The sequence below is a fragment of the Colletotrichum chrysophilum genome (assembly GCF_026319265.1).
Source record: "Colletotrichum chrysophilum strain AFK26 chromosome Unknown scaffold_144, whole genome shotgun sequence".
Taxonomy (NCBI): Eukaryota; Fungi; Ascomycota; class Sordariomycetes; order Glomerellales; family Glomerellaceae; genus Colletotrichum; species Colletotrichum chrysophilum.
The window spans coordinates 20487-33177 of NW_026517431.1; the positions used below are offsets into that span (position 1 = coordinate 20487).

At 56.1% G+C, this 12691-nt stretch overlaps 4 protein-coding genes across 4 annotated transcripts; 3 read left to right on the forward strand and 1 right to left on the reverse strand.

Annotated features, from left to right (window-relative positions):
* Positions 1 to 320: 320 nt before the first annotated feature.
* On the forward strand, positions 321 to 1215 carry COL26b_011574 (uncharacterized protein; the record flags this gene model as incomplete). Its single annotated transcript, XM_053184238.1, has 2 exons — positions 321 to 1096; positions 1137 to 1215. The coding sequence occupies 2 exons, from the start codon at positions 321 to 323 to the stop codon at positions 1213 to 1215; spliced, it is 855 nt and encodes a 284-aa protein (XP_053031803.1).
* A 2426-nt stretch (positions 1216 to 3641) lies between these two features.
* On the reverse strand, positions 3642 to 4677 carry COL26b_011575 (uncharacterized protein; the record flags this gene model as incomplete). Its single annotated transcript, XM_053184239.1, has 2 exons — positions 3642 to 4424; positions 4483 to 4677. 2 exons carry the CDS (start codon positions 4675 to 4677, stop codon positions 3642 to 3644), a joined length of 978 nt encoding a protein of 325 aa, XP_053031804.1.
* Positions 4678 to 5335: 658 nt separating this feature from the next.
* On the forward strand, positions 5336 to 6564 carry COL26b_011576 (uncharacterized protein; the record flags this gene model as incomplete). Its single annotated transcript, XM_053184240.1, has 3 exons — positions 5336 to 5698; positions 5880 to 6364; positions 6477 to 6564. The coding sequence occupies 3 exons, from the start codon at positions 5336 to 5338 to the stop codon at positions 6562 to 6564; spliced, it is 936 nt and encodes a 311-aa protein (XP_053031805.1).
* Positions 6565 to 11030: 4466 nt separating this feature from the next.
* On the forward strand, positions 11031 to 12530 carry COL26b_011577 (uncharacterized protein; the record flags this gene model as incomplete). Its single annotated transcript, XM_053184241.1, has 1 exon — positions 11031 to 12530. One exon carries the CDS (start codon positions 11031 to 11033, stop codon positions 12528 to 12530), a length of 1500 nt encoding a protein of 499 aa, XP_053031806.1.
* Positions 12531 to 12691: the final 161 nt, after the last annotated feature.

Here is a 12691-nt window from a genome sequence, read left to right on the forward strand (position 1 = left end):
CGCTCTCGCGGTTCGCTTTTGGTTAGCTACCATCGCACTTAACCATCAGCAGCCTCATCTGAATTCTCTACACTGCTCACCACCTCCATACCTACTGTACTCTTCTCTTACCCTGCCTCTGATTTCTCCTACAGAAGCCGGCCCAGATGCGTCGGAGCAACAGCAATAAGTCGACCTCGGGGGTGAGCAGGTCCAAGTCGGCCAGATCGATAACTTCTTTCCGCTCAGCCCTGGAGAGGTTGGAACATATTGACCCCGCCATTGCTGATAGAGACGCGCATCTTGCTGCTACTCTCTCTTGGTGTCAGGCCGCTCCTACCATGGTCCCAACGGCACACCATCCTCCACTGCGATCGGTATTCACAGAGTACTCCGGAGACTCTGGTAGCCAGCAGGGGACGCTGGACGGAACCTGCGATGAGAACGGACTCCGGCGACAGAAGAGCGTCCGGTTTGCCAAGTCAAGCAAGAACGATGCCGCCAATGGCACCGGCATCTCCCGACGCCGAAGTGTTCTGGGTCGTATCGAAAACCAGCAGAATTGCGCAGCGGCCCAGAAGACCGATGAATCGCCGTGCTTCAACCCATTCACAGCCAAATTTGTCGAGTCTCTGCCTCCTGCCGAGTCCTACAGACCGGTAGACGAGTGCGCATCGGTCCCAGGTTCGTACAGGAAGCTCCGCAAGTCTAGATCCATGTTCTCCCCAACAGGTCAGACTCCCACGCCAAAGTACTACTTCAGCAATTCTCCGGAGCAAGGAAATCCCACACCTGCACTCAGGCGGAAGTCGATGCAGAACATCAAGGAGAACAAGTCACCAAAAAGAAACCGCAGTCTCAGAGCGCCAAAGTCCATGAGCTTCCTGAAGTCCGCGGGAACAAGATCCAACCTTCGGACGAATGCCAGTGAAGGCGAAAACAGCGGAAACAACTTCGGTGGAGACGGACAAGCACCCCTTCAAAGCCGTACCTCGAGGTTGTTCACTTCAAACAAGGAGGGCATTCGTCAATCCATGAGAGATCCCTTAGCAGGCAACCTTGCGGTTCCGAAGCGCAACGGCTCCCTTCGCAAGAAAGCCCGAAAAGTCTCCAGTGGGTTCAAAACTAGGCTAAAGTCTTTCTTCGGGCTCACCAAGAATGATGGGCAAGGGCCAGAGGGGAAAATGGATTCACAAGCAGGGGTCGGAAGCCACGACGAAGGCGACAGAGACATAGACGAGGACGCCTATATGGATATTGACGACCCAGTGCTGGACGAGTGTTCGATCTCCCAGGTTCCATCACGCGTACCCTCTCTCCATGCCTCATCGTCCGCTCAGCAGCTTCGATCTCGTCAAGGCAGCATAGAGAGCATCGAAAGCCTCAGGAAAGTCTCGGATGATCAGTCCGATGAAAAGTCTCGAGTCACAAGTTGGACAAGCTCAGGAACGCACACTCTTAACAGCCAAAGCACTTGGGGCGGGGAAAGAGATCGACAGAGGCTGTCCGTCATCAAGGAAAATGGGCCACATTATTCATCGTCATCGTTTCGTCGACCGACCATAGACGAACGCAGCCCTTACGAGTTCGAGACCGTGTCTCCTGAGAAACCGAGTGGCCCGCCTGCTCCTCCAGCAGTCGACAGCCAGAGGGTGTATTCTGCGCTGATGAATCGGCTGTATGAGGTTAACCAAAAAGAGAACATGCGAGAGGCCAGCGGCGAGGACTTCCAGAAGCAGGAGGCAAAGAAACTACGAAGGTCTCTGGATGACAGCCCGCCAACAATCAGATGTGTACGGCCAGAAGACGACGTTTTCCGGGATGGTCCGCCGACTCAGATTCCTCCTGTCGGCATTGCGGAGACGACGGAAGATGGCTCATTTTCGGAATCCGGGAGCGTCATCCACTATCCCACGAGGACCGCTCCCACGGGCGCACATTACAGCCCGTATCCTGGACCTGCAGTAGGTGACGAGAAAAAGGTTCTGCCTGTCACCGTTAGAGAGGTCTCGGCTGCTCCGAAAACGCTATCTACTCGAAGCTCGGCCTTCTTTGGCAGCCCGACATGCCACTTGTTCCGGACTACAAGTCCTTACCGTCGAGCATTGCAGAAGTCAATGAAGGAGAGCAGCTCTGAGTCATCTGCGCCTCCCGAGCTGAATCTGGATCTGGTATCCACGAGACGCCATCCAAGTCTCTCTGGCGATGACCCCCGTCTGGCCTATTCGGACAGCATCTATTCTGACCAACCCGTGTCACCGAGGCTGTTGTCGCCCCAGCTTCTCTCGTCGGAACTTCTAACGTCGGCGTTAGTTGCTCCCGGCGCTATTCGTCCTCGTCGTCCGAGTGTCGGGTCGTCTTCCAGGACTAACGGGCTCACGCATTCTAAGAGTTGCTACTCGGACATTACTGAGCGTGCAGCAAACGCATCCACTAGATCTGGCTCCCACGGAAGGTCGCGGTCTCATACGCCATGTGAGCCTTTGACACACGTACCGACAATGCCCATCGACACTGAGGCCAGAACCGCGTCATATGCCAGCTCTGTTGAATGGAAGACCTATCTCTCGGCAAACGCATCCAATAGTGATCTTCACGCGCCTGTTAGACAGATGATGGAGGTGAGATACGCCAAGCCCAGCATGCCGAAAGGGCATGTACGCGAGGGGGCTCAGATGTACGCTGAAGATGAGCCCAAGTTGTACAAACCGGCAGGCCCTATCAAGTTTCATACACCACTTCGCACAATGAGCCACAATCGCCAGGCATCATCAGCCAGCCGTGCTGAGGGTGCAGTTCCACCGAAGGTTTCCACACTCTACAGCAATGAGAATGCGATTCCTTACTCAGAGGGCCGTGTAAACGGCCATATTCGTGTGTACGGACCACCACCGATTCCACCCCGAAGCTCTCTCCGAGAAATTCCGTCAATGCCACTTCTTCAGTCGCGTTCATCCCAGAGCAACATTCCCGTCAAGTCACCCAACAGAGCGACGTCGAAGGTGCGCAGCTCTGATACAATGCCTGATTTCACGTCGGCCGAGACGAAGCCGAAGACTCGATCCCCTATGAAGCTGGTCCGGCGTGTTGGCCTACGGAAGAGCCTCAAGCCGTCAGTCTCCAGCCCAGGACTTGGCATGACGGTGGAGAAACAATTCGGCCCAATGCTGGGCAGTGACCAGGTCAATCGGGGTTCACCCAGAGAGAGACGGCAAAGTGGCAGTGGTCGTCGCCTTTTGGACTCGAGCGACTTCAACAGCACAGACACCTCAGACACGACTAATTCTGATGACTGGAGGGCTCAGAAGCTTGGTAGTCAGCAGATGGTTGAGAACTTTCTCAGCGACAGACATCGAGCCATGGTTAGAAGCGAGCATTCGAGAGCATTCTTGTGATTAGTAAGTAGCGTCAATGTCGAGGCAAGCAAGCGGCGGTGGGAAGGTTTACAACAGCGTTATGATAATGAAGATGGAGGACCGACGGCAGGGGTTACGATACCAGGAAGGCAACGTCCTAATACATGAGTATGCATGCTTATTACTTGAGACATGAGCCAATGGTCTGAGTGCCTGGGAAGGGTGTTATGCTCTATGTCGTGGTAGAAGTTATTTCGAGTCAATGATAATAATACAGATGTGCTACGCTTATGTGGAAAGCTTCCGTCACGTCTGGGGTACTGACCCAAACCGATATTGGGCCCATGCAAAGCTGCCCTCCTGCATGGTCCATAGCTGCTTCCCGAGGTCGTCTCCCGCGGCGCCGGCTGCAACGTGAACAGGCATAAGATGGTCCATCCAAGGATGCGCCTGCTTAGCATCCGGTCTCTTACACACCTGCGCCATCCTCTCCTGCCTCTCCTCCACCTTGCTCTCCACAGCCTCTTTCAAGGCGTCGTCGAAGCTGACAGAATACGGCATCGGCTCCGGACCGCCGCCCATGTCGTACAGGTTGTGAACAGACATGCCCGCGCCGATGATGACGACGCCCTCGTCGCGCAGCTCGGCGACGGCCCTGCCGAGGCGGTAGTGCGCATCCGGGTCCTCCGAGCCGAAGAGCGAGACCTGCACCAAGGGACAGCCGAGGGGGTTCGTGTCCGGGTGGAAGGCGACGTGGAAGCCGGCCCAGACGCCGTGGTCGAGGCCGCGGTCGGTGGTGGGGACGCAGGAGATGTTGTGGGCGGCGAGGAGGGCGCAGGTCCGGGACGCGAGCTGGGGTGAGCCGGTGTTGGGGTAGGAGGCGGAGTAGTAGTGCAGGGGGAAGCCGGAGAAGTCGTAGATTAGCGGGGCGGGACCGGGCGCAGCGTTGATGTTGACGTAGGTGCGGGAGCGAGATTGCCAATGGGCGGAGAAGACGAGGATTGCGGAGGGCGCGAGGGAGGTTATTTCGTGGCCGATGTGTTGGAGGGTTGGGTAGACTGGGTGGGCTTTGTTGTACATTACGTCGGGCTGGAGGGTGTTAGTGGGATGGGGGAAAGGGGAAGGGGAGGGGGGAGGGGAAGCTTACGCCGCCGTGGGAGAAGAAGTAGACTGGCATACGGGGCCTTTTTGGCGGTGGTGATGGTGTGGCTGGGTCCATTTGGGATGAGTTTGAGAGGGTTGATGTCACGGCTGTGAGGAGTGATCGCAGGGTTGGGGAGAACATGTATGCGAGCAGGGCGACGAGGAGGGAGAGGAGGAGTATTGGGTTTAGACGGGCCATGGTGAGGGTTCAATCCAGACTCGGTGGTTTGTTTATGCTGGACTTAGAAGGGGGAAAATGGTCATATCTGTCGGTGGTGTGTTCGTCGGCTGGGAGTTATATGAGTGACACGCTGCACATCGGACGTCGGTGAGGACCCCTTACCCGAACCGGGTGAGGGACGGAGGGCCAGGCGGAGGGGCCGGCGTGGTGATGGGCGGGGTGGTTTTCGTCGCGCGCGGCCGGGTCCACAGTGTGTTTCGGGGTGATTTAGTGGCGGGAATGCGCTGAAGGGATCCGCTCGTGGGCTGACGGTGAGTTTAAATCCGCTGTGCCGGTGGTATTCCGAGGAAGGCCCCCGTCTTCCCCGGATTGTATAGTTTTTGATTCCTTGGCATGATATCTACTCCCTATGTAGCTATTATTGAGAGAAGTAGTTCGGTAATTGCCATGAGCGAGCCTCCGTAACACTGCATCTTGTATCGCGCATCTGACATCCATCCGCCTCACAGTGCGTTCCAGACGAATCTACACGCCGCGCCGGCACACCACAGATCTTCCCAATCAGCGACCCCACCCATCGGAACGGAGCCACCAGGGAAAAAAAACCAAAAGTGGACACCTCAAGCTCTCCCATCCGGCCCATCAGCTTGGACCTCCAGTTTGCCCTTTGCTCTCAATGCTCTCGTTCCGCGGGCTCATCGCAACAACGCTCGTCGTCATCGCCAACCTCGCACACCACACCGTCTCCGAACCTCAACAACACCGCGACCGCGACACTCACCCTCCGCTCGCAGCCGTCCCGCAAGACTCCCTCTTTGGCGGAACCCCACCTGTAGCAGCTGACATGTCGTCCATCAGCCGCGCGGCCCCGCTCGTGTTCCCGGCCGCCGGGAAGCACACGGCGACCGTCATCTTCGCCCACGGCCTCGGCGACACGGGCAACGGCTGGGCGAGCGCCGTTGAGAACTGGAGGCGGAGGCAGAGGCTGGACGAGGTCAAGTTCGTCCTGCCTCACGCGCCGCAGATCCCCATCACCTGTGTGAGTTGCGCCCCTCTCCATCCCCGTTGTCCGTCTCATTTCCATTTCATCGCATCTCATCTCGTCTCATCACATTCATCATGCGGCATGAGCAATGAGAGGTGCTGGATGATATTCATGAGAGACGTCTGCGGGGGAATTCACAGATGATCAAACCCGCTGACAAGAACCCTCACCCCAGAACTTCGGCATGCGCATGCCCGGCTGGTTCGACATTGTAAGTCGCGCCTCCATCCTAGACCGCCACCGCATCCCCCCCGGTCCGTCCCCCCTAACCACCGCGGCCATCCTGCAGAAAAAGCTCGACGGCACCGTCGAGTCGCTGCGCGAGAACGAGGACGCGCCGGGCATCCTCGCGTCCAACGAGTACTTCCACAGCCTCGTCCAGGCCGAGGTCGACGCCGGCATCCCGGCGGACCGCATCGTCCTCGGCGGCTTCAGCCAGGGCGGCGCCATGGCCATCTTCTCGGGCCTCACGGGCACGCACAAGGTCGCCGGCATCGTCGGCCTGTCGTGCTGGCTGCTGCTGAGCGAGCGCTTCGCGTCGCTGGTGCCGGCCTACAAGCCGAACCAGGCGACGCCGATCTTTATGGGTCATGGAGATGCGGATCCGCTGGTGAGGCCGGAGCTGGGCGCGCTGAGCATGGAGGCGTTGAAGAAGTTGGGGTATGATGTGTCGAGGACGCTTTACCCGTGAGTACTACTCGTGCCCTGTTTTGGTTTGGTTGATGGGTTGTTGCCTGGAGGGTTTGTGTATGCTGACGTTGAGACCTCATAGGGGCATGGGCCACTCTGCTTGCTTGGAGGAGCTGGACGATGTCGAGGCGTTTTTGTTGAAGCAGTTGCCGCCTACTGAGAAGAAGTAGATGGAAAGAGGTCTGATGAAATACGTTGCTACATCCTAAGAAGGGAGACTTTGCCGAATGGCTAGAAAGACACAGTAGAGCTGTGTTTATCGCTCATGAGATATTCTAAAGAAACCTTCAGATTCGTCGGCTGTCCTGCATTACAATGACGCCTCATAGGGACCGATTGTGCCGGCTGTAACAAGACCTTCCCGCACACTACCTATTTCAGCCCTTCGGTCACTTCGCCCTTTTATTCATACCACCTTCCTCGTTGCACTCTATCCCCCATACCCATCGGAGCGAACGCAATTCTTCCAACTGCTTCGTCAGGCTTCTCATCAAGCACCATCACCTTCGTATCCCCGAGACGTCTGGACACCGCTTCACCGCTCTCAGTGCTATTGCCGCCCGCTTCTCCAACGGCGAAGTGTGGTGAGGTTTTCGCTAAACTTCCCACAAAACCTAGTGTCTGTGGCGCGGTAGTGTGGTAATGGAAAACCAACCCGGCGACTGCGGCTATGAGCATGACGGTAGTAGAGATGAAATAAATGTCAATCCAGACAGTGTTAAGGGCGTAAGTAGCGGGGAGTGGGATTGTTACCGCGGACGTTGTATTTAGCAACCATGATGTGTCCTTTGGCACAGCTCCCAGTATGGTCTGGGGGTCAAGGGTAGAATCCAAAAAGGTGTTCAGGAGTAACCCAAATTGATCTGCGAAAAGCTCCATGGGGATTTCGCACCATTGTACACCGTATAGGCCCATTAGCGCTCTGAAAGTCCGGACAGGATTCTCGACAAAGATTTGGGAAAAGCTCGAGAGGCCGCGGCTAGAACTCTCCGCGGCAGGGAACCGAATCATCAGACTATCAGGTATGATGCGGTGAACATGCTTTCGACTAAAAATTGCCTCGGAAGGCGACAGCGGCGGCTCTGGTAGTTGTCTTATACAGTCGACCCTGCATTGGGACTGTGCAGCGATGTCATGATATTCGCAAAAGACTTTAGCGTTTACATGGACAGTCCTTACTGCGCATGACGTCATGCAATAACCGCATCCGTCTCGAGACCCTACAAATATTGTCGTATTCGATTTTTCCTGAGTTCCTGGTCCGTAAGTGGTGTTGTAATCCAAACCAAAGGTATCAAAGGGATCGGGGCTTCCTGGGTCCCCCCAGAAAAAGTCCCTTAGAGCCCTACCGTAAGGTGGATGATCGAGTGTCGCATTATATTTTCTTGTGAACGATTTGTAGTTCGCAGCGAACCAATCAATAAGAGACTTAAAGTATGTAAATTTCGACGTACAGAGAAGCAGAATTGAAGAACATTCTTCACGGACTTTGACTAACCTGATTGCCTTCATTTGTGAAGAAACCGTCTTTGCATAGCCACTTGGAACACTGAAGTTGTTCTTTTAGCAGTTTGTGAACAACGCTGAACTCAGAACTTACATCATGCATTTCGATGTAGCTGGCGTTGATAGGGAACGAAACGTTTCCAATTAGGTCGGTATTTATCCCATGAACACGGTTTCCAATGAGACTACTATAGTTTTGAATACTTTGATTCCATGGTACAGCCAGCCACTTCTCTGGATTTGATGCGTCAAAGCTCGCTACATGCTTCAAGGTTGGAACTCGAGGACTGCCCCACGGGTCGATCGCCGTCTGCGCAGCTGCTGCCTGAATTCCACCTAGTCTTGCTATCAGGTCGTCATAACCGAAGCAAGTACTATCGCAGTACTGTGTGCAGGAAGTTGTAGCGCGGAGGACGCTGCGGTACACGGCATCGACTGCGGGCTCATAATAATATGTCCATGGGTGTTCATTATTGAGTGCGCCTTTCTCGATGGTCTTGAGTGTGTAGATCCGGTAGCTTACACGTCCATCGAGATTCCTCACCTGGTTCTGAAGGTATAAACTTCTAAACGCAGACTGCGAGCCTAGAGGATTGAATGACCACACGAAGAGCAGACAGACAGTCCAAATATTGATCATAGACAGGGAATAAGCGGATAGAACCGTACTAGCCATCGTCAAAGACCCTGAAACTTGTTCTAAAGCCTTCGTCGCTGTTAGACTGGGAAAATTATTGAATGTAGAGGAAATAATTACTCTCAATGAAACACCGCGCTCCAGGTGCCAGTTTGCATATGCTTTCAGAGTGTTGCCTATAACGCCTGAAAAGATGACAGGCCAGAATGAGGGTGCCAATGCCGTAGCCGCAATCACTGCTTTTGACCACTCAGATTCCTCTTGTCCTCGGAGAGAACAAATGCATACACCCAGAGCTGTTCCATGTCTTAGTGGAACGTTCGCCGTGAACTCAGGGTAATAAACTTACCAAGAAAGCAAATTGAAAGTGCAATGGCCAGAATGTCACCAAAAAATCTGGACCATGGCAAGCCATTCCAATGCACGGGTGATTGAGTCCGGCCAGGATCAGTCTTTGGTAATGAACTTTCATCTCTTTCGTGACAGATGGTCGCTGTTGAATTCGTGTTTGGGTCTTCATCGATTTCTGGCGGAGAAATCAACTGCTCTGAGCTGGCATGATCTGTGTCTCTTTGCTGCAAAGTGTCTAGACTTTTCCGAGGGTTTGTATGAAGGTCTTGAAGCCCGTTTGCAAGATGTATGCGGCTGGACGCCAAGGGGCAGGGTAGGAGTTCGTAAGTGTGTTCTGAATGAGGCTCCATAGCGGGAACAAAAAGGCCATTGTACGGGAAACAAGATGTAGACTTCTGCAAAACTTGGGGAGAGAGGGTGCGATTATTTATGTTTTCTCATATGTACTACGAGGCTGAAAGATTGTGTCACAACTGTCACGTTTGACAAACGTTGTTAAACGTTTCTGCTGAAGCGATTGGGTAGGAACCGACGTAAGACATGAGAAGTTCAACTCATGTTCATATGTCCATTGATACAGCCGATATGTACGCATCCTGGTTTTCGGTTGAGGAATGGTAACCATGACTGCTTGACATTGTACCTGGCAGCATGCTTGAGTTACGCAGCATCAATTCGCGCTACCACAAGCTCGTCGCGTCCTCGACCTGTGAAATGTCCCTCAGAAGCTTCCCTGAAAAGCATATGCTAGATGGTTGCCTCTTTGGATGCCTGAGGTCTATCAGTCCTGACACTTCATTGCTCATCCAACATGACAAAAAACATGAATAGCAGAGCTTAGGCAGCATCTAGCAATCATACCTTACCCAAATAAGCACCAGAGACCATAGAGCCTGCCCAAGTCACCAATTAAAATAATATGAGAGTGACTTCTCTTCGCGGTCAACAACGAGAGGATTGAACATAGCTTAACGAAGATGCTCTGATCTTCTGCTACATTCTTTGGTCTCATAAGAATCGAGTTGCACTAGTTACCGACGACTGGCTCAGAACTGCCTGACGCCCGTGATGTCGGGCCACGCTTACTACACCAACTTGGCGTAACAGCGTCGTCGAGTCAACATGGGAAAGTCGGATGGTGCAAAAATAAAATGAGGCGTGTTCTGCGGGTTCCGTACTTCCTTTCAGACCCACCACACTCATCTTGGCGGCTGCATGTGTTGTTCGTCGAGCCGGGCTCGGGTTCACCTCCGTGGTTGAGACCAACTTTGCGGCCCCATACACCCGGGAATACCAGTAGTTTTTCAATTTACTCCGGATTCAAGCTAACAGCCGCCTTCAGTCTCTCGACATCACACGCACTTGTTCTTGTCTCAGAAATCCAATCACAACAAACAGGATCAGTTGTCTTCTCCAAAAATCCCCAACGACCACCGGCTTACCTAAGTCCACGTCCTGCAAGACACACCGTTCAAACGGCCCATGACGCTAACGAAAGCCCAAAGTGGTTCCAGCCAGGGGTCTTATCGCGGCTGCACCGTCCGCGAGGTGGCGCCGCAGCACGCAAGCACAGGGCCTATCCGGGTAACGGCCGGACTCCACCTTGCGGTCAGCAGTTGCCCCCTCGAATCACAAGGGCCTCCAACACTTGTGAAGTACCTTTGGGCTGCTGTGCGTGTGTGCTGTTACCTGCACCATGGCGGCGGCCCACATGCGCCAACCGCAATCGCCTTTCCAAGGAAGCTTTGCAGCATCTTGCAGAACCATCTTCAGCGATTTCATCTTTTTTTTTTAGAGCGCCTAAAATATTCCTTACATTTCTTTCCCCTTTCCCTCCCTCCTCCTCCCCTCCCTAGAGACCTCAACCTTTGACAGGTTCCCGTTCCTTCGTCCGCCCTGTCCTACATCACGACCTGACGATGAGACTGCCCGGCTCAGCGCGATAAGCTAGCCAAACAAACGAAACAAAACCCCGAGCTCCCGCCACAGCAACGCAGCGTGCGAACCCCCGCAGCGTTGGTTGCCACAATAAACAGCATCCCGAAATAGCCTCAACGCAGCTCCATTCCACATCTTCCCCCTCCGCCGTTCCGGAGGGATCAGCAAGAACCCCCTCCAAACGAAAACCGAAACCTCACACAAATGGCAACCTCACCACCTACACCCGCCGCCGCCAACGGCTCCTCCGACACCCGCCCCGCGACCCCGACGCCCTCCCAGCTGCCCCCGATCCCGGGCTCCCCCGTCTACTCCCTCGCCTCCACCGCGAACCCCCTCTCCTCCTTCAACCTCCCGCTCCCGCCGCCCCCGCGCCCCGTCCACGCCATCCTCACAAAGGCCGACCTCGAGCAGTCCCAGACCGCCTACACCGACCTCCTCCAGACCGCAAAGGCCTACCGCCAGGCCCTCGCCACCCTCTCCACCGCCGCCTCCGCCTTCGGCTCCGCCCTCGAGTCCTGCGCCCGCCTCAAGGAGGCCCGCGCCGAGTCCCTCTCCGCGAGCACCCACCCCAACGGCGGCGCCGCCCTCCTCTCCTCCAGCTTCCCCGGCGCAGGCCCCAGCACCGCCTGCACCGCCAACCTCCTCCTCTCCGCCTCGGGCGTCCACCACCTCGTCGCGAACCACCAGCAGATCCTCTCCGAGACCGTCTACCGCGACTTCGAGGTGCCCCTCCTCCACGAGCTCGACAAGTGGCGCCAGCGCGTCGACGACGAGGAGGAGGTCTACGTGCGCGAGGTCCAGGCGCGCTCCCGCGAGATCCAGAAGCTCGAGAAGGACGGGCTCAAGCTGCACAAGCAGCGCCGCCGCGACGTCGGCAAGTTCCGCGCATACCTCGTCGAGCTGACCACCAAGCTCGACGGCCTCACCGCGCTGCACGGCGACCACGCGCGCACACTGCTTCGCGAGAGCCAGGACACCAGCGGCCGCATCCTCGAGGCCTCGTGCAGCCTCGTCCGGGCGGAAGTCGACATCTTCGAGAGCCTCGCCCGGAAAGGGTGGAGCGGCGGCGGGCTGGACGACTTACTCGAGAAGGGCGCCGATCTGTTTGCGAGCGACGAGGTGGCGGACCTGCACCACGCGAGCATCAGCGGCGGCGGGTCCGCGGAGACGGCGAAGCTATTCAGCATCCTCCCGCCCAAGAGCATCCTCGCGGACGCCGCCTCGGACGTCACGCGGCAGGGCGGGGGCCACGCGCGGGACGACAGCCTGCTGAGCGACTCGGACCGTTACCAGAGCCTCGGGGCGGCGGTAGCCTCGCCCGGGCTCGGCGACGACAACGACGCGGACAGCATCTTCTCAGACACGACGTTCAACCGGTCGCGGGGCGTGCGGCCGTTCTCGCCGCAGCCGATCCGGCGGCACGCGACGGACGTGACGTTCGACAGCCTGGGCGTCGGGCTGAGCGAGGAGTCGTCGCAGGTCGACGAGCGGGTTGCGGAGCAGCGGCGGTACAGCATCCTGAAGGAGGAGGACGAGGAGCAGCAGCACGGGCAGACGCCGTGGGGGCAGAGCAACGACGGGAGCTCGGTGGTGGAGTCGTCGGTCAACGGGGGGTCAGAAGAGAGGGGGTCAGAGGAGAGGGGGTCAGAGGAGAGGGGGCGGCGGGAGAGGCGGTGGAGTGTGAATGAGGAAGACGCCTAGCAGACTGATGGTTCGATTTGAAGGAGTCTTTGTGTGTGTTTGTTTGTGTTCGACGGCGGCCCAAAGTCATGAATTATTTCTTGTTATACCCATCCAGAGGCGTCTATGGAAAGAAGAAAAATTGAGGGACGCCCCTCCTCGGCGCGGCATAGTCTTACAAC